General features: G+C 36.9%; 1 protein-coding gene across 1 annotated transcript; it reads left to right on the top strand.

Annotated features, from left to right (window-relative positions):
• Nucleotides 1-11,528: 11,528 nt before the first annotated feature.
• Nucleotides 11,529-18,120, top strand: Smp_174640 (hypothetical protein; the record flags this gene model as incomplete). The annotated part of the gene is made up of 5 exons (XM_018793165.1): nt 11,529-11,770; nt 11,802-11,956; nt 14,589-14,703; nt 16,561-16,672; nt 18,000-18,120. Exons 1-5 carry the CDS (start codon nt 11,728-11,730, stop codon nt 18,118-18,120), a joined length of 546 nt encoding a protein of 181 aa, XP_018647158.1. The 5' UTR covers nt 11,529-11,727.
• Between the last annotated feature and the right edge of the window lie 2,688 nt (nt 18,121-20,808).

Here is a 20,808-nt window from a genome sequence, read left to right as displayed (position 1 = left end):
TAAGCTTTTTGTACATCGAGTTTTTTGTTTGTTTTTAATTATAGACTTTGGATGTTTAGGAATAAAATATGTTTAGAAGGACAAGAAGAGATGAAGAGAATATCTAATGTGTCGAGAGACCAATAATGATATTAATAACAGTAATAATTATAAATACGAACATAAGCAGACTTTGTATATTAAGATAAATATAAAATAAAGTGAAATAGACGTGAAAAGTTTCAAAGGTTTCACTTTGCTTTTCAGTCAGTTAGATAGATGACGGACCTTTTTTGGTAAAACATTGTTAAGCACGTTGATATTCAATAGGTGACACAATCCACTTTTGGAAAGAAAATCATTAAGAAGACTTTGGAACCGGGTTGTAGTTACACTGCATCGGAGGTTCACTGGCAGTCTATTCCACATGGTTGAGTAGCAAATAATGAAAAAATTCTGGCGTAAATTTGTGTGGGTTTTTGGAATCGTTAGAATATTTTCCTTATTGTGTAGATTGTGGGACGGTATCATAAAGTATGGAGGAGTAGATAGTAAACAGTAAGAAATACCGTTAAGAAGCCGGTAGAGAAAGATAAGGTTTAATATGATGCGCCTGATCCAGAGAGGTTCTAGTTTGAGTTGTTGACATCTTTGGTGATAGTCTTTGTTGTCAGAATACCCCAAAACAGCTTTGGTGAACCTTCTTTGAACACCTTCAATTTTAATCAGGCCATTATGCTTGCAATTACTGTAAACTAAAATACCATATTCAAGAGTTGGTAAGATACATTTTCTGTATAATAATAATAATCTCGATTCGATATTATTGAAATCATTCACTATGAATCCGATGAGCTTTCTAGCTTTGGATGCTTGAGATGCAATGTGTTCAGAAAAGTTCAAACTGTTGTTATATCTTAAACCCGAGTTACGAACAGTATTAAGAGGTTTCAGTGTGTGTTTGTGTATAGCCAGATTTAGGTTAAGGCAGCGACCAATGTTAATAAATCCACTTTTGTCAACATTAAGTAGCGAATTCCATGAAATAGTCCATTCGTACAACTTGTTTATTTCCTCTTGGATTACCGTTGAAATATGGCTTTCTTTGGAGGGAGATGAGAATGAACAAACCACGTTTAGATCATCGGCAAAAAGAAAGGGTTTACCATATTGAAAGAGGGAGCAAACGTCATTGATAAAAAGGAGAAATAGTAATGGACCAATTACACTTCCTTGTATAACCCCACTGGTTACATTCACAGGTTTGGAGTAGCAAGATCCAAAGCAGACAATTTGGCTACGCTCTTCTAAAAATGACTTGATCCAAGATAAAAGGGGATTCTGTATTCCATATGAAGAGAGTTCTATAAGAAGAAGGTTTTGCACAAATATTATTTCTATTTTATGGTGTGATGTGGCCTGTCTGTCTGATATATAAACAAAGTATGCTTGAAATAAACGATTCGCACGGATTCGCATAGATTCGCATAGCAGAAGTTGTCTATTGATGTTCTGGACTCAAGTGGACGGGCTAGGCGGATTGAGGACCAATAAGGACGCGAGATTACTCATACTGATTGGACGTCCTTGATCGTCATCGTGTTAAGGTCGGAGAAGTCGTATTTCTGTTGGTGGAAATTCACGCGAGTTACGTCCTTGCTTAATTTGTAGGGTCATAACAAGTGGCCACGACCTTGATCAAGTCGTAACAATTGTCGACGGGGACGACCTTCATCAAGACATAACAGTCGGTGACGGCTTGGTCAAGACATAACAAAAACGTTTAGTAACAGCTTCACTGATAGATTCTTCGAGTCGATATATTAGTTTCAGGAGGGAGATATTTCATCACATATACTATTCGAACCAATATCAAAAGTTTAGGAAATTCTTCTCGACCGTATAAGCTAGTTCAATAAGCTTGCTCAATATCCTATAGATTCTAAAAAAAGGTTCGAACAGCTTCGACAAAGAAGGGATACAGCCATTCGTGTATCGGAATACTGTTTGAAGCACTATATTTTATAACTACACATAATCCCATACTTTCATCTTCTTCCTGAACCACCTTCATCTATATAGTTCCTTATCCACTCATGCCTTATTTACACTTATTTTTTTAACATATTAGAATGCTCTTGCTTAAAAGGTACCCTAATAACAGAGAAGTAGACTAAGTAGTTATGCCTCACTATTCCTCCATGAACTTTGCTCTGCTTCTCGTCCTTCCTTTTCACTACACCCTTTCTCAGCCCCCTTGATATACGTCACCGGAAACAGATATGGAACGGGTGACTTCGTCCTGCACCATTATTAAAGCCTCATATTACAGAGGGGTATAAGGTTGTGATTTCTAGAAGCCCCCAACTACACATGGACCTATTCTCGACCATCAGTTGCATGTCGCAACGAAACCTTCATAAAGCGCGCCAATCGTGATGTTGACAATGCGTTTCTTACTAAAACCATCTACATTCATATCTCACAAAATATCGACCCAGCTGAAAACAGTGGAAATTGTAACTTCTATAACAATTTGATCTTGCCTGTAAACTGGCATGTCTCATGTAACAAACTGTTATTTGAGAATAAATTATTAGTATTAACTTGTGCATTGAAAAACGCTCTAATGTTTGGGAAGTGTCCTAATTATCGACAGTGAGAATTTGAAAGCATTTTTTAATCACTGATAAAAAATTAAAAGGTTTTATTATGCCTTTAGTGATGTTCACTCACGAGTCACATCCCGATTTTAAGGTACGTAATTTCCTATAAAATAGCCTTGTGGTGTGGTTTTGAGATACATGTGGTTCCCAGTTTGTGACAGATCACTGAAATAATAAAACTATAATGGCTGTATTTTGGAATCATTTGCTGCATAATTACCCCCCCCATTTATTCTCATCAAGCTGCCTCTTTCAGGTGTAATATCTCTCATAAATGGAGAGAATCCTCTCGAATATCCTTCGAGATATTGTCTATATCGCTGGGAGCCTGAGAAAATCTAGGGCAAAATGTAGGGTGAACGATGTAAGTCAACTATTTAGTAAGCATATGGTACCACTCACCGCGTCACTGGCTTATTTTTACCACACCACTTGCTAATCCAGATTCTTTGATGTAAATTACTCCCCTCACTCTTACGAGCACACAACAGATATATGTTTATCTACCAGAGGCTAAACGTTAAACTTGGTGATGGGGATGGGATGGCCGCTCTATATTGAGCATCGGTATACATGTGGATTGGATGGATGTTTTATCTTATCGCAAGACGAGTGAGGGAACAAAAGTTACCACTCCCGCATGTCTGGGCCATCCAGTATTGATGGTGTCTGTGAGTCAGCTTTTATTGAACTACCATTTTCCGTCCATCGTTCAATGTCCAACAGAAAACCTTCCAAGTTGGGATACATTCATCGCGAAGTATCTTGTGACTAGGGCTTTTATTATTCTTCAGTTCTGTCATACTTGAACAAAGAGTAAATAACTTGTCCCCTCCAGGAGTTATTTATGGACTATCATTACATGCATTCTTATCGGATAACCGTTAACTAGATTGTATGCATATTCGAATTTTTTATCATAAGCTTTCATCTAACCTATTGGCCATCACTATACGATTCACTACTGTTAAATTACTCCTAATCTATTTGTTATAGCTTTCCACTCTCAGAGCCACTTTGGGCTTGATGTATAATTTTCTTTTTTGTCATATGTTGTAGTGCAATCTGACTTGCATATATATAGACGAAGGGTGTTTGGGATATATTATTCATACAGTGGAGGATGAGATCGCGTCCTAGACTTAACAAGCAGGACCAGGATAGAAAGACCAATAAGGATTCAGAGTTGAAGCAAGGCTGCTAGCACTAGCTGACGTGTCATGGGTTTGGCACAAAAGCAAAGTAAAATAAGTCGGGGAAAAAGTCATAACAAGCCCCTGCAGTATAATTTAAATAAATGGTACAAGTGTCCTGCTGGTGAAGTGGTTCAATACTCTACAATATTTTGTATCCTGAGAATGTTGCAGCCTTGTATATTATTTCATCGCGACATCATGAAGAGTAGAAAGTTTCAGACAACCGAGATTATTAAGGTTTGTTTCTGATTGAGAACTGCTGGGGCTATAATGGTGAGTTGTGTTCCATATGTCTTGGGATATCGTGAACCAAATTATCATGAGAACCTCGTAATTGGATTTCTATTTATAGATATCAAGCGCAACGGCATGTAAAGGAATGGTTTTGAAAATGTCTCCAATAGAATATTGAGCATAAGAGTATCGTACTATTGCAAGACACTATATCTCCTTCCAAAGCAAATTTAATGAAGAATAACCTCTTGAAAATAAAAGTGGTTCGTGGTTCGACATTCAGTTTGTTATTATGTTCCATGTTCATTTCAAGGTATCAGTGGCAGTTACTGTGTGCCCTAATTGAAGTAAGGGTGCCAGAAGAGGTGATGTGAAATGTATATGGTAAGCCAAAATTAAGTTTGGCAAATGAACTAGATTTCGTACTGTTTCGTTAGGACCCCTTAAAAACTCCTCCGTGCCTTCAAAATCTGTGGAGAAGGCTGAAAACATTTCGTCTGATTAGCATAAAATAAGAAACTCCACAAAAAGTTGCAAAATTTAGGGTTTGAGCTACATTTTAACCGGATAATTATTTGTGCCGTTAATAAATTGATTATATTTCCAACAGTCTCTAGGAGGTCAAGAGAACCCGTGAAATTTTTTAGTCTCTTCAGAATCTTGCTCTGAGGTTGAAGTTGAGGAATTCCTGACATATGGAACAAACTCGACGTAGGCGCTTTCCCAAATTCACAGTTCGCACCAGGCGCTCCACAAGTCTACTTTATCACAACTATAATCCTAAAAATCTGCATTACATAAATATTTAGCACGACCAAAATCCTATTACGGTTTTTGCAGAGATTGGATCTGATGTGTAACGTGGACGCAATGCCTCTTTGGAAAATATTTTGAAGAATACACAGTATATCTGAACGAATGAACCGCTATTAACTTTTATAGATTATATTTACTAAACAACCCTGCTTGAAATGCATACTGTGAACCAGTATATGCTATAACTTGTAGATCATGCCTGTAAAAATGGCGTGCACCTGCCCCTGCAGAAATATGTTATTATTATCTGTACAAGTAATCTTTGAGATTTAATAGTATACGGCTTTAAAATGTAGACATTCTATAGGGTCAGGTACGTAAATATGTAGTTGTTTTCAACAAGAGCGAATGGCCGATGTGCACGATTTAGTGCTAGGATGATTCAAGCTAGTAAGTTTCCTACATGCTCGATGGAGCTTACCTAAGCCAAACTGCATCTAAGGATGGACCATCCAACATTTAACCTTGTGAATAAAGAGTCGGTTGGCATCTAGTGGCGATGTCACAAACCGTAAATATTCAACCCTTAATAGCATATGTAACTTTGTATTTTGCATATCAGAGTCCCAACACAGTGTTTTTTCTTCTTCATTTGTTCTATGCTTCGTATTCCCTTTTCATAACTAATAAATAGCCGCGTTGTTAGTTTTTTATCTCCACAACTATTGATGGCGTTGCACACATTGGGCCTTAGAAATAGCTTGGACCACCACTCAATAAAACCTAATGCAACTAGAGACTACTCGAGTGGGAAATCGGAAACATTGAAACCACTGTCAACCTTAACAACGGTTCACCCAGAGTAGAACGTATTATTTTCCCATAATAATAATAATATATTTTTGCACTAGCAGGTACACGCCATTTTTACAGGCATGATCTACGATTTACAACATATACTGGTTCGCAGTATGCATCCCAAGCAAGGTTATTCAGTGATTATGACCTATAAAAGTTAATAGCAGTTCACTCGTTTAGATATAATGTGTTTTCACAAGAATAGTTTCCAAAGGAGCATGGCGTCCACGTTACATACCAGATCCAATCTCGACAAAAAGTGTATAGACTTACGGAAAATGGATCCTTTCAGAAACATTTACGCATATATGGTATATTTTGCCGTATGACGACCAATTCAGGGCGTATATGATCACGTACGTACAATTATCTATCCATTTCGTTTATCTGATAAGACCATAGTCTAGCACCTTCAGAACGTATATAATCACATTTAATGAGTAATTATGCATTGGATTTCACATAATATTCCTTAGATTGCATTTAAATACTATAAGTAACATATTTTCTAGAATCACCGGTTCAGTTCGTAAACATACAAATCACTAACCCCATGAGTACTGCTCAACTATGGCTGACCATAAAAAGCTCAGAATATCCCAAATCTCTGTGATTTCCTTCCAGTTCATGTCCTAAAAGCCAAAAATTTCTCATCAGCATTCAAATGTTTTATTTTCTTACCTACTTATCATGTTAGTCGTAAATTTTTAAACTCCAAATTGTCCTTGCGTATTCTCTGATAAACTATCTGTTCTTATCGTATTTAAACCTCATATCATCTGACTACTATCTTACAACTTACACCAATAGTTAACTTTATGGCAAAGTGATATATTAAACGGACGTCTAAAGTACAGTAAAATACCTTAGCTGTCTGATTTGCTCAAAATATGGAACTGGTAGAGACAGTGCATTCCAACGAGATATTTCAAATAGAGTGTGAATTGCAGCAATATTCATAAACACAGCAAAAGTAAGAGAGAGTGCTACCACAAAAGGGACGACAGTGGCGTTACTGACCAGCGAACATGACGGTGAGAATACAAGGTCAATTCGAACACGTCTGTGGGGCAACACATTCTGCTTAATTATGGGTCCTTATGGTCTAGTGGGGTTTCATGAAGAAGTGGTATTCATGCTAATTTCTTGTACTAAACATCTTTTTCACTCATGTTTGTAACTCTGAATTGGATTCACTCCTTACTTGGAAGTCCTATCATAAACAAAAATAGACATTAACGCTAAACAGGAGTCCACTCATGATTGTGCCTTGACATATAATTCTAGGTGTAGTAAACTCGGGCTTGACCCTTTATGGAAGAGGAGACTCAAACTTAACCTTATCTTCTTTTTCAAAATACTTAACAAACTATCCTTCACATCCAACCAGGCGATTCAATATGCTGAAGCTTCACATCACGACATTCGTAACTCCTTGTCTTTAGCGAAACAAACATATTCTATATCTTCTCTCTACATGAATTACTTTACCTGTAAGTTTTCTAGACTCTGGAATAATCTACCACAAACTATCCGTACGTTAAACTCTCTCCCATCGTTTGTTCGCTCGATTAATGCCTATTGCTCCTCTAAAAATGCATTAAATGCTCTAGCGCCTGTAAGTGTATCTTACTCCACAAGTGAGATTATCGGAACTTTAAATGTTTAACCACTTACTTGCTGCCACTTTACATTAACACTGTCACTAGCAACTCCAACATGTTTGAATAATATCTAACATGAACAGTGGTAACCTGACCGGCATATTTTGGCAATCATTGTTTTGTTGTTCCGTGCTCTCTACTTTAATCTTACTTTCTCTAGTTGTAGATAATTATCAATAACTCGCTCTGGCACTGGAAATAACCTTACAGAACAACGTTTATTAATCATCAGGCTATCCACTTGAGAAAAAAATTAAAAGTTCCCTGGTGTTGCATTGGCTTGCCGTGAAATATGCCATATATAAACTACTTATCAATTACTAAACCAGCAAACATAAAACTATCTTATATTTCATGTTTGTTCTCTACATTAAATGTTGCTTTTCATATCAATCTGGTCATGCCTGTAAACTGGTGTGAGTTCTGTAAATATTATTATTTTCAGAATACATTATTATTATGATTCTATGAGAGTTGTAATGATAACAATGAGTTATAATAATTCCGACGAAAAAGAAAGCTATTTGGTATCCAAAAACTGTTTTCCTTACCAAGTTTTATGAATACACACAATCCTTGATTTTCAGCGCTTTTAAATAAGTTCCATTAGCAAAATCCTTTGTTGATTGAGAGCCAAAATTTGGCTTGCTTTCTGTCTCCCGGTGAAGTATGCATGTTTAGAAATAAGATGGTGGTTGAAGGTAGTCAGCAGGAAAACATGAACTCAGGTTTAAAGATACTTGGCACTCGTCAATATGATGTGCTTGTAATGTTAACGGAACTGGTTCTCTCTGAAGGATTCGATCTTGTTTCACCCAGTTTTACAGTCATAGACTTTACCACTGAGCTCTCTGGGCCACTACTGACCTCCTGTCGGTCTTAAATGTATTTACAGTTGATTGATCACTGGGTGTAGGCCAAAACATATATCTAGAAAATATGAATTCACTTTGTACCATCAACAACATCTGCGATATTTATCTGGGAACATTATCAAAAAGCGCAAAATAACAAGTCATGGTTGAGGTTTTCAACTGATTGATTATGCAGTTGCCGAATTACTTCTCATTATGAATAGCTCTGGATTTCATTTGCATTCGTTCTGGAACACCAATTGCTTGTCGCAACACAACCTCCACAAGGCGCTTCAACTCATATATTGGACATTAGGGTCTCGTAGCAAGCCCATTCAACTATTGTATTATTTGTGTGTTCTCTGTAATTTAGACATTTAATCCACTTTGTAAATTTATGTGTGAGTCTAACTGAGAACATGTCTACACATCAATCTTCAATCTATTCCCTCATTGGTTGTAAGCAAAGACAATCAATAATTTATTCACAATCCATTAACACTCATAAGTATATATGGATTTTTAACACTCATTGATATACACACCCACTTGTTTTCCCCGTGCGCTTGCCATCTGTATGCTTGCCGATTTTACAAAACTCCAACAATAAATTATCTCTGTAACTGATGATAGGGCTTTTCAATAATTTCGAGTAAACCCATAATTCTATTGGATTTAGCCTGCGTTAAATATTCAGTTAACGGGATATTATTTATTTATTGGAGTCAAATATAGAGGAATTAATCCTCTACACTCTCACCAACGTTAGTATGTTAATGTATGAAAATGTATCCCCTGATTCTATGACAAATCTGCTTGACGACGTATCAACTTAATTAAGCGAATTATTAAAGTGAGACCTATAGGGTTTGTGTCAATTTGATTTTCCATGTAAACTGGCATGTAAAATTTTGTCATTTATGATAAGTTTTTTGTTGTTGTTATAGTGAAACACTTTGAACAGTTAGTGTTGACACAAAATTAATACATCAACCCATTTTTTCCTGGCAAAAGTATGTCGTAATATCGGAGTGTCATCCGTCAAGTTCTATACAGTTTGCTGAAGTGGGGGTAGTGGTGGCGTTAGTCGTCAGTTTTTGCTTGACCTCGATGCAGTCAATAACCTTGAAACTTGAAGCATACTCACTTGCGTGCCCCAGATGTCCATAATTTCATCGTTGTTGATTTAGATTGTTGCACTAACGAAGGCAAAGAGTAACAGTTTGTGAAAACAGAATGCGAGTGACTCTCAGTAATTTAATGGTTCCATTGTAATCTGCTGGAGCAATAATTCAACTGAAATCAAATGGTGCAACCTATATATTTGTCATAATCGCGATTGTCGTTCACACTGTTATTTTACACTGGTAATTTTAAGTGTTGTTATGATTCAACACTAACTAATCGTTGACGCTCGGGATTTAGCTGCTGACTATCATATTCTTTGTTTGATAAGTATCTATCATAAATCACTTAAATTTCACATTGTCTATTGACAGAATCAGGAAGACATTACTTTTACGTACTTCTAATTTACCGTGTACACAATACTGTGGTGAGAAATTAAACATGTGTACTAGAATGGGCTCTTGAAAGAAATAGTTATTCTGGGAAAGTAGCCAATGGACTGTGGTCTGGCCTTAAGAAATACACAGTTGTTCTTTCGAACCAAGAGGAGAATAAATGCTGCATTCTATTCTGTAGTTGCCAGGACAGGAGTTTAGGTGGCACATGTTAGTCCTTGCATTAATGGTCTTTCACTTGACCCAATTTTCTTTTGAAGGAATAGACAAATGGATCTGCATTTACTTTTTGGAGTAATGAATTTCATCCGTTGGTAATTCGATTGTAAAGTCGATAGTTAGCTGGTAAGTAATTTGTCCTGTGCTTGTGAACTTTCTAGAGTGTCCTCGTATATTCTCTGCTTCGAAAGACAAGAAAAGTGAGGGTCTATCAGAGACGAAATTGACACTAGATAATTTGAAGAATATGATCAATTTACCTCTGGATTTTCGATGTGACAATATGAATAGGTTTAGTTTATTCAGTCCAGCATCTTATGTGAGATTCGTTGTTCCGGAAACCAACTTAGTTGTGGGTTTCTGAACCTTTTCCAAAAACTAAATGCCTCTTCTTGGGCACGGGTTAGTAGCTTGTATGCGGTACTAAATTTTAAGACGGACGAACAATGTACACAACGTCAAAAATGTTTTAGCGTCGACAAGGCTAAATGGTTTACGTATTGACTATGAGTTCTAAAACCTTCGATGGATATTGCACGGCAGTGTGCAGTAGATTTAAAGTCTTGGTTAACGATGACTCATAATTCATTGCGTGCCTGGACAACAGGTAGCTCACTGCTTTTCATCGTATATATATCTGTATCTTGATCATTATGCACCATAATGCTTTTGGATGTATTTACCGGTAACTGCCAAGTTTGAGACATTCAGATAATTTTTTCACGTCTTTTTGAAACTCTTAGCTATCATCATTACCTTTCATCGCCCTACATATCTTGACATTGTCAGCACATAGCAAGGTCGATGGTGATAGCAGACGAGGAAGGTCATTTAAACACAGGAGGAATAGCGTTGACCCCAAAACCGTTCCCTGAGGCACCCTGCTAAGCACAGTTTCCCAGCTAGACAACCTGAAGTTCACCCGTAATCTTTGCCGGTGCCTAACTAGGAAGTCTTTTATCCACATTATTAAGTTGTCTCCAACCCTTCTGAAAGCCGTAGTAGTGCGGTTCGTGCAAACGTCGTCGTACTATCAATTACACCAGTCGCACTCCATCCCACTTTCAAAGGGGTATCGATAGCCTGAGCGTTGGCAATTGCTTACCTTGTGCTCCCTAGATACCAAACAGATGTTTCCAAAAGGAAACTTGGTGCAATAATACACAAACACAAAAGAAATCGATGACCAGCAAAGTGCAAAACTGCAATAAAAGGTGCTAACAAATACAACAGAAACAATGTACTCAAAAGTACCAACGATTAATCACATTGGAAAAGAAGCGATTCTCTTAGCGAACACTTCAACTGAACTGAATTCAATTAGAGTAAAAACCATGGTATTGGCACATAGTGAGCGATCAAAACAATGGAATTTATTCAGTGAGGAAAAATACCACTGTCCTTTTTAAATAATAAGAATGATGAACATTAACAAAAAGATGATAGATACAATGAAAATGGCTGCAAACTTATAGTAGGATTCCAGTTAAAATTGCCTTTGAAAATGAAGAATGACGACTGCTGCTTGTAAATACAATGCATGAACATTCATTGCATACCTTTGTTATATTCAATTTATATAATCTATCATCCGTTCGTACTTTAAATGTCGGCGTTACAGTTTTATTTTCATGGGCTGTATACAGTTACATAGTGAACGTTCTTAATTTACTCATAAAATTATCTCTCTACTTGAATTGGTTGCTTCAGCTGTAATTTTCCACCTTTCAGCATCTGTAGAAATAATTCAAAAACAGCAAGGTGTTGCCACCCAAGTCATGATTTGTTATATTTTTGGTATCTTATTTTGTACTTGCAGTTGTAAGCCTCAGTCAATAATTATTTTTAACAGTGTTTTCTCCGACTGTGTGTAGTGATATATGCAGTGCGACTGACGAGATCTTGTCTTGTTTCACAAAAATATTATCGTATGAAGCGATTGAGGACTTACATCGAAATCTTGATGGTGATAAAAATGGAGAAGTCGACCATTCCGAAACTGAAAAGGTAGGATAATTGAGAATGTGTTTACTTCGTGTTATTCGATAACAAAGGCCTTTAGGAAATGAAAACCGCCAGTCTCTGCTCACGTGACATTTTAGATTTTATTTATGACTAAGCAGTCGTAAGGATAAGCAGAAATAAGCGTTTTCGTGTTCACTAGTCATGTTGCTGCTTGTTTTTTGCTGTTTGGAGAATTTTAAAAAATGAAGTCAGAGCTTTTGTAAGTGGCTTCACATGTATTTAAATGGGGTTGTGGGTTTGAAAACTTCTTTGGAGCATTTAGTGTCTTTTGGTATCTAAACTTTTGTTCCTCACTGGGAAAAACCACCTCTTTATTACTCTGACTTAAAGTATTTCGAACCGTGGTACTTGTGTAGTTTTGATTATATTTATAAAGTGGTTGCACTTACATTAGGTACACTAATCTTCATATCGAAGTACTGCACCTAATTGGAATGTGCAACTACGAACTCTTCCGTTTATTCATAACTTATAAATATGTGTTTCGCATCTGAAATAGACATATATTTGAGAGCACTTGGCTGTCAATCGATTTTCGATTATCTACAAATGAAAGTTTACAAGGAAAAAGGGAGAATACTTCTGTGTCTCTGAGGCTAGTTTTTCAGTATATCCTCTTTTAAGCTAGTCCTACTCATTCACTGAGTACAAGGTCATAGACGTGGCTCCAAGGCACAAATTTTGTTTAGCATAATAATACTACTCAGATCGAACTGGATGATCGTAGTTAGTGGGAAGTAGTGGCTTTGCAGTCAAGGCGTTTGACTTCCAACCACTATATCTCAGGTGCAAACTCCTCTCCACCTATCTTAGTTTTGGCAACCAAGTAGTATTATTGTCAATCAATTAAAATTTGTCTAACACTCAAGTAGCCGGCGAGCTAGTTTAAAAAACGTACCTTGACGTCCGATGTCAGCTGGTATAGGAATAAGGTTGAAGTTTAGATATAGGATCAGTTCATGAAGTTATTAACTGTTGGTATGATCCATTTCAGTAGATGCAAACTACCCGGTCGGCGTTTGTGATAGCTGTGAATAGTTGTTGGAAACGTTAGGTAACGTGGTTCCTAATTAGTCAATGGCACAGATGCCCCCCACTTTTTGTCTGTACCTCTATGCCGACTTTAGAGACTACTTCATATTTTTATTTAGTGAATTTGTTCTTGGATTATTACGCTATTTTTCACCAATAATGCTATTATTACCGCTTTGGTATGCGTCTTGGTAATTTTGTGCTGCTTTGATGTGGTGTGGCAACGGAGGTCGACGGGCACTTGTGGCAGCTGCTAGGTTGCTTATAACCGACTGACCCCCACAATCATACCAGTTAAGCTGTTCAAACGCTACTTTACAGTATCCCAAAAATATTGAAAGGGGACCGAGACTTAGTTTCACGATGCAACCCTAGACTCAGAAACTTTTATGGATCGGTGCCTTTTATTCGATTGCCTATTAACTGTTTCGTCCTGTTTCCTTTCCGGCTATCTTGGTGGGTTGTTTCGAGAGGTGGTTTAGTTTTTTTGTAAATATCCCAAGTAACATTAGTAATTTATGACTCCTTTTATCATTTTATGTTTATCATCTGTGCGTTGAGTGTTTCGTTATTTATACCAGTTATCAAATTTGACCTCATTTTTACTGGCTTGGAATAAATAGGTACGTAATAAAGTTAATGTAGGCCCCTTTCAAGATTTTGTCTATCTAGTACATCATTTGTAACTCGTCAATTTTTACCGTTTTATTTAACTAAGCTAAAGTAACCGACTGTCTAGGGGTGGCTTGGTGGTTAAAGCATTCAGTTTCAAACCATCAGGTGATTACAGGTTTTGACATCCATCCACTTTAGCTTGGGAAATCGGGCAGCACCTCTAGTCGTTACACAAGTCAGACTTAAACCTAATCATATGAGCATACATTTGATGAATTAGATTATTTTTGTAACTCATTTTTGGTGTCTTGCTGTAATAAAAATAAAACTTATAAAAATTTGAACTTTCGATCAGGACAATTTAGATAAGAGCAGGCTTCTTTTATGAAGCTAGCAAAATTGTTATAAGTCGTTAATCAGAGACTCATAGTACTGTTAGTTGATTTCGAATACACTGATGGAAATGTGTAAAGATATTGTGGGACGTATGTTTTGTATTCACTTGTTTCTCGTTCATCCCAACATATTAGTCTTTGATTTCTTTCTGTTTTGTTGAAAACTGGGTTTTCGAGCTGTTGCATTAACCTGCCAAAAAGTTTGTACTGGTTAGTGCACAGCATAGTAAATCGATTCACTTGCTCTCCTGCATCAATACAGTTCTGCGGATAATTCACGTGTTGTACAAATATGTTTGAGGTGTAGGCTGACATTTCATCAAGAATCCTGTATGACGCGTACAGATGTCTCACTAAATGTTGATCAGTGCATGTTATTATTAGGTGTAATGTCAACGACTAAGGGTAATCCTTCGTCTAAGCTCTTTTGCTGTAGAATACATGCTGCATAGTTCTTTTACTAAGCTTTCAGATGTGTGCTTCCTAATTTGGCTAAAGTTTTTTCATGTTTTTACTGTCTGAATCTATGCACGTTTTAAAATCCATTAAATTCAAACTACTACTGATTTTAGTTTCTGAGGAAAGAATTCAATCCGGGCGATGCTGCCAAGAAATCACGTATGTTAAACAGCGATGATCCTCTTATTAGTCTTACAGACTTGTGGCAGATGTGGAGAAATAATCCTGGTAATTTGGGTCTTTTAATTTTTAATGATAGAATTATTGAAATGGTCCAACTTCGAACAGTTTTCTTATTTGTTGAGCTGTGCATGGTCTTTCTAACTGTTTACGATGTATTGAATATTCACCAAATAATCTTACATAGTTACTCCATTATCACCTTTGTACCTCTTTTTTGAAGTCGTGATGATTTATGTTACTACTTGTTTAAAGTTTTTCTGTCATTAAAATCATACTCTGAATTGGTAAAAAAAATCAGTTACTACTTAGCGAATACTTTTGTGTTTTAATATTAGGCTACCAATATAGAGGCTAATTTACTGGACATTTGTCTGTAAATCCCTCTAGATGACAGTAGTTTCTGATAGAAAAGTTGTGTCGGGTTTCATTGTTAGGGATAATGAACTTCAGATATTGGGGGTTTTACAAATATTGTATAACAAGTGGAATAATACAATAAAGTTACCAAAGAAATCTAATTTTCCAAGTCGTGTTAATTAGCTACATGCTTTACAATAATTTTAATCATTTAAGAGATCTGGTTGATATATTCCACTAAGTCTAACAAATATGTAAAAGTTAAGTGTAAAACGACTTCAGTTGACCGTTTTTATCATACAGCTTAATTACTAGAGATAGTGAGTTGACTTCGGAATTCCTTCAAATTTATGTTCACTTAAATAAAATGTTATTACCTAATTACGAATATTTGTGTTATAACTTGTGGCCGAGTGGATGCCCTTTTAACGTATGACGTGATAAGACCGCCAATTAAAGAACAGCGAATTGTCGATCGGACCAGTGATACACGAAAACCGTACGAACAGTCCAGAGTACTTATCGGTCCTGCTTCTGCCTAGCCCAGCCGGTTGAGTCCAGAACACTTATCTCAGCCTCTGCGATATGAATCATTATATTTCAAACATACTGAGTTTATATACCAATCTGTTATATCCCCCAGTGAATTACGAATGGTAACTTTTAGGTCTATTTATGGATCAATGTAATATGCCTATTTCCTATTGTATAGTTGTTAAATAACTGACCTAATCGTATTCGTGTTCCTCCTATCATAACCTTTATTTTGACCTTTGAACTATTATTATTGATTACTTTCCCCCTATCTACAGCCACATTGTCCAATTATTGTACAAATGTTATTTTTCTATTTTTTGGGATAATTTGGTCTGTTTGTTTAGTATATAAACCCAGTATGCTTGTGAATAATGATTCATACCACTGAGGCTGTTTTTGGTGTTTTGGACTTAACTGGTTGGGCTAGGCAGATCACAGGATCGGTTAGCACTGTAGACTGCTCGTACAAGTTTCGTGTCACTGTTCCAATCGATAAGTTGCTGCTCTCTAATTGGCGGTCTCATCACCTCACCCATCAACTAGTCATCCACTCGGCCACAAGACATAACACAATCCAACTGAACACATCCTACCATAAAATAGAAAATAACATGTGTACAAGACTTAGTCAAATGTGGCTGTGAATAGGGAAGATAGTAAATAATAGACGAGGTATAATTCAGGAATGGTAAATCGTATAACATTAGTTTGTAGTTCAAAATAAAGCTTATAATGAGGGGGACTTGAATATGAATGGTTTTGTTATTTAGCGATTGTCCGAAAAAAATTTATGCACAGTATCGGTTCATAAATAGATCCCAAAGTTACCATTCATTATCCTTATCGGGGTATAACAATTTGGGGGCTCCCCATTTTTCTTTAAAGAAAAATGGTCAGCATAGCGGTTAGACATCCGTATTCCTCTTTTCGTCTTTAGTAAATAATAACAATTATTGCAGTCATTCTTAATATATATCCGATATTCTTTATTTCTGTTTCTACATTTAGCATTTAACTGGACTGTGAGAGATACGACTCAATGGTTAGTTAATCTGGTAGATCTCCCTCAGTATGCTGATTTATTTCGTCAACATAATTTAGATGGTCGTTCATTACCACGGTAAAGTTTCAGTATTAATTTTTTTTACAAAGTATGATTTGGATAAAATTTCATCAGGACTTATATTTCATTATTTATATGCAGGAATCATGTGATTAGTATGTCTTTACAGTCGTATGCACAATGCCCTCTTAATCTAATTTTTCTACTCATTGGGATATTACGAATATATTATTTATTTATAACAATCTACCCAATGCTCAATTTATTCAAAATTATCAAATCAAAACTTGGTCATGATACCTACAACCTCCATGTTTATTCATTTCGGATTACCATTTTTTTACGAACTAGGTGTTTTGTGCTCAAGTTCGTAGGGCGTATTAGTGCCTTCAATGCAAATATTGTACATGAAAAAACCGATAATCTAATACCCAAATTGTTTGTTTTAGGGAAATATCTTTCATGACCTTCAAGTAACTCAAAGTCTAATATATTTGCCATTCGGTGTAGAAAATATTTAGGAAATGTGTTATTTTCATTAAACATGTACTCACATGACCAATCATTGTAGCTTTGGTGTACAGTGACACCACCTTTAATCCTTTTTGATAACCAAAATACCACATTTCGAAGAGGTTGAAAAACAATCGTTATAGACTGACCAGTTGCAGTCCTAACAAATCGATGGGAAGATTCAAACAAACAATACTGAATGCATTTAAACTTCACCCCATCGCACAAGCAAGTGGCTATCAGGAATCAGTGGCCGAGTGGATAACGCGATGGCTCTTGAAGCGAGGGTACTGGGTTCGAGTCCCAGAGTGAACATCAACTCTGAGATGCAGGTACATCCAGCTGACGAGTCCCAAATAGGACGAAATGCGCGTCCTGGATTCCACTGCTAGCCACTATCCATCTCTGCTTACTAATCTTGATTTTATTGTCATCTATTAATTGTTGATTATCTCAAATAATCGTATCAACGTATATGTTTTTACTATCTCAAGTAGTTTTTATCTCAATTCCGAGTTTTGCTTTTGCTGACTTTTAATAAAACATTACAGTTCAGCTGTAAGTTGCTTGATAATGGGTCTAACTCAGAAAATTCATTCTGTTGACTTTTGTTCACAACCAACCATAATTTAATTTTACTTAGAACAAGTGACAATTGCTTACTTTATGTGAAGCAAGTTTTTGCCGTTTTTTCCCTACAATAATTATGTGTGGTAGTTTATGTAGAATCAAATCGGACTTGATTAGTTTTCAAGCTAATAGAATGTGTGGCGCATATGTATCTGGTGCCCTTTTGTACCAATATGTATGTGATTAAATAATAATAATAATAGAATGTATATCAGAATATTTTTCTTTATCATTTTTACAGCTTGGCTATGCAAAATATGAGCTACTTAGTCGATGTCCTGGGGATTCAGAATCCGATACACAAGAAGAAATTGATGCTTCGTGCTTTGGATATCATTCTGTTTGGGCCTCCAAGACGTTAGTGAATTTTATCATTAACTTAGATTGGTTTTATGATTTTTCATCTGACTTTTGGTATTGATAGCGAGATATCCTTTATGATACTTTCGCAGAATACTGGAAAGATATGACTCCTTTGAAGCTGGGCCCATCATTACGATATAAACAAATAAATCATCCACCAGATTCTTGGGTATAATCCACTCTTTAAGTGTGAGGGCTAATGATACTGCCCGGTCGATCAAACTGAAATAGGTGGAGCGGAGTTTGAACGAGGGACTTCTTTATTTATTTATTTAAACACATACATATTGGTACGAGGGACTTAGTGACGTAAGTCGAACACTTCAACTAGTAAGCCATCACTCTCACTTCAACTCTTGTTCAAATGAGTACTACTAGTTACGTAGCGTTGTCTGGATTATTGAAGAATGTGACATCTTACATATTAGTACACTCATAGTAGGTCATTACTTCGACGATGTGGTATATTTGACTTGTTATTAGTCGATCAGCGTCATATCGATAAATTATGACTAAATCATTCCTCCCAATTTATTTATGGCTTAAATATTATTTCCACTTCAAAATGTTTGTAAACTTGAGGTCATATATCTAGTATTTTGAGTCACAATACATTTCAGTAACCTGTTGAGTTATAGAGTTGTATAGAAGAGTAAAGATATTAGTACAGTAAATCCTACGTGGGACAGTCACATCTCAAACACCGAACTATAAAAAGTGAAGCATCTGGATGCTATTGTGAAACACGATAAGAAACAGTAGGGATGTATGTCTATTAAAAGAATTTACAAAGTATTCACATTATATATATATATATATATATATATATATATATATATATATATTTGAACACAAATATTGGTACAAAGGGGCACAAAATACATATGCGCCACAAAAGTCACTTGATTTGTATGTGGGCTGTGATACTGCCCGGTTGCCCAAACCGAAGCAGGTGGTTTTCTCAGGGGGCCACACCCGGAGCCTTCGACCTAAAGGTCTGATCCACAAGGTAGTGGAGCAACGTTGGGAGATGCAGTCTAATGGTAGCCGGAAACCAACAATAGGTTCATATGCCTTTTGTTCCATCAGGATACTAAAGCCCATTTAAACGATTTGTTTGAAATCAGGGTTTTCCAACTCCCTTAAGTGGACCCTCCGTGTCCACCAACCTAGTTAAAGCGCCGGACATTCGCTTTTCGTCCTCTCAATTTCGTAAACAACAGTAATACCACGAGAAGGCAGTGAGTAAGACTTCCCTGGCAGTGGTTGTATGCACGTGGCCATGTGAGAGCATTTCGAGAGGGAGAGTGGACTTTCCCCACCCTCGGGCGTACCAAGGCATTTAGAAGGTATATTTATGTAGCGTTCAATCATCTATTTGCATCTCTCGGCATTCCGCAATTTAAACTGTCTTCTCGACTAACCTCCAAGTGTTCTTCCAACACCATGATTTCGATGCACTGGAATTCTTCACTCTGTCCGAAAATTGTTACAACTTCGACGCTGCGTTCCAACACATGCTACTTATAAGCATCCCTGTGAGTGGCGTCCACTTCACTACCTCTTGGTAATGGTTTCCGTGATGTTCATTACTTTGAGTAACTTGAGTTATTTATCCTAGTCATCAGGGCTAAATCACTAGGTAAATTGATTTAGTCTCACATTTCTGATCTACCATTTAACTTCAATATTAGCGATCCTATGTTCCCATGGGTTGTACACCACTTTTCAGGCTTAATCTCAAAGTCTAGTGATTTCGTCTTTCTGAAATCTGTAGTAATAAAACATTAGGGTAACGTGCTTGTTAACATTAGTCGCTTTTTCGCGCAACATCAGATAGTTCTGCTTATCATGTAACGGTGGCTTATCGGTTAAGAAATTTAACTTTTGGTCATTAACTCCAAGATTTTAGCCCGGCTTCACCTACTTCAGTTTTGGCCATCGAGTAGTATTATTAGTCCTCATATCCGGAGTGTCGCTCGTACTCAAGTACTTGGTGAATAATCTAGTGTTTTTTTTACTCATGATTATTAACGCGTATCTGTGTCACTGCACTAAAATTTCCTTATTTTTCTTAGTGCATCAATATGGTTTCAACTGTATGAAGTACATGGTTCTGTCTCGACCGTAGTTGCTACCTTGACGTGGTGGTCAGGCTTGCCTATCGTGATGACCCAACTGGGCTATATTGGCTGGAACATAAGTTCCTGTAGTTTCTATCATGCCAGGCAGGTCGATTGGGGAATAGTAAGACTAAAAGCAGCAACTCAAGGTCTGAGGGCGAAGTCGTACTGCTAATTGTAGGGGTATGACAGCAGCAGGGTGTTTCCCTCGGACAACCAGCATCTGCAGGGATGCTGCCTTCTCACAAGGAAGGAAGGGGTTAGAAAAGGTCGACTCTAAAAATGTCAAGCCTCACCTTACCTCATGGATTTCCGTCTTTGGTGGTAAGGCCCTTTAAAGAACGGAGCTAACACGTCAAAAATCCCCCACAAAAAGGCTGTGTGTGACTGGCCTCAAGCAGTTGTCCCTCGGGCTCTGCGATCACGCTCCCAGGTCGTTAAGACCAACATTAATCCAACTTCCTTTTGAGAACCCTCGTTCCGTCCTACTTTATGGCAGTGAAACATGGCCGGTAAGATTAGAGGATATTCGTAGGCGCCTTTTGTTTCCAAGATGTTTTTTTC

Source organism: Schistosoma mansoni, assembly GCF_000237925.1.
Source record: "Schistosoma mansoni, WGS project CABG00000000 data, supercontig 0204, strain Puerto Rico, whole genome shotgun sequence".
NCBI classification, from domain to species: Eukaryota; Metazoa; Platyhelminthes; class Trematoda; order Strigeidida; family Schistosomatidae; genus Schistosoma; species Schistosoma mansoni.
This window is presented reverse-complemented; position numbering and strand designations above follow the sequence as displayed.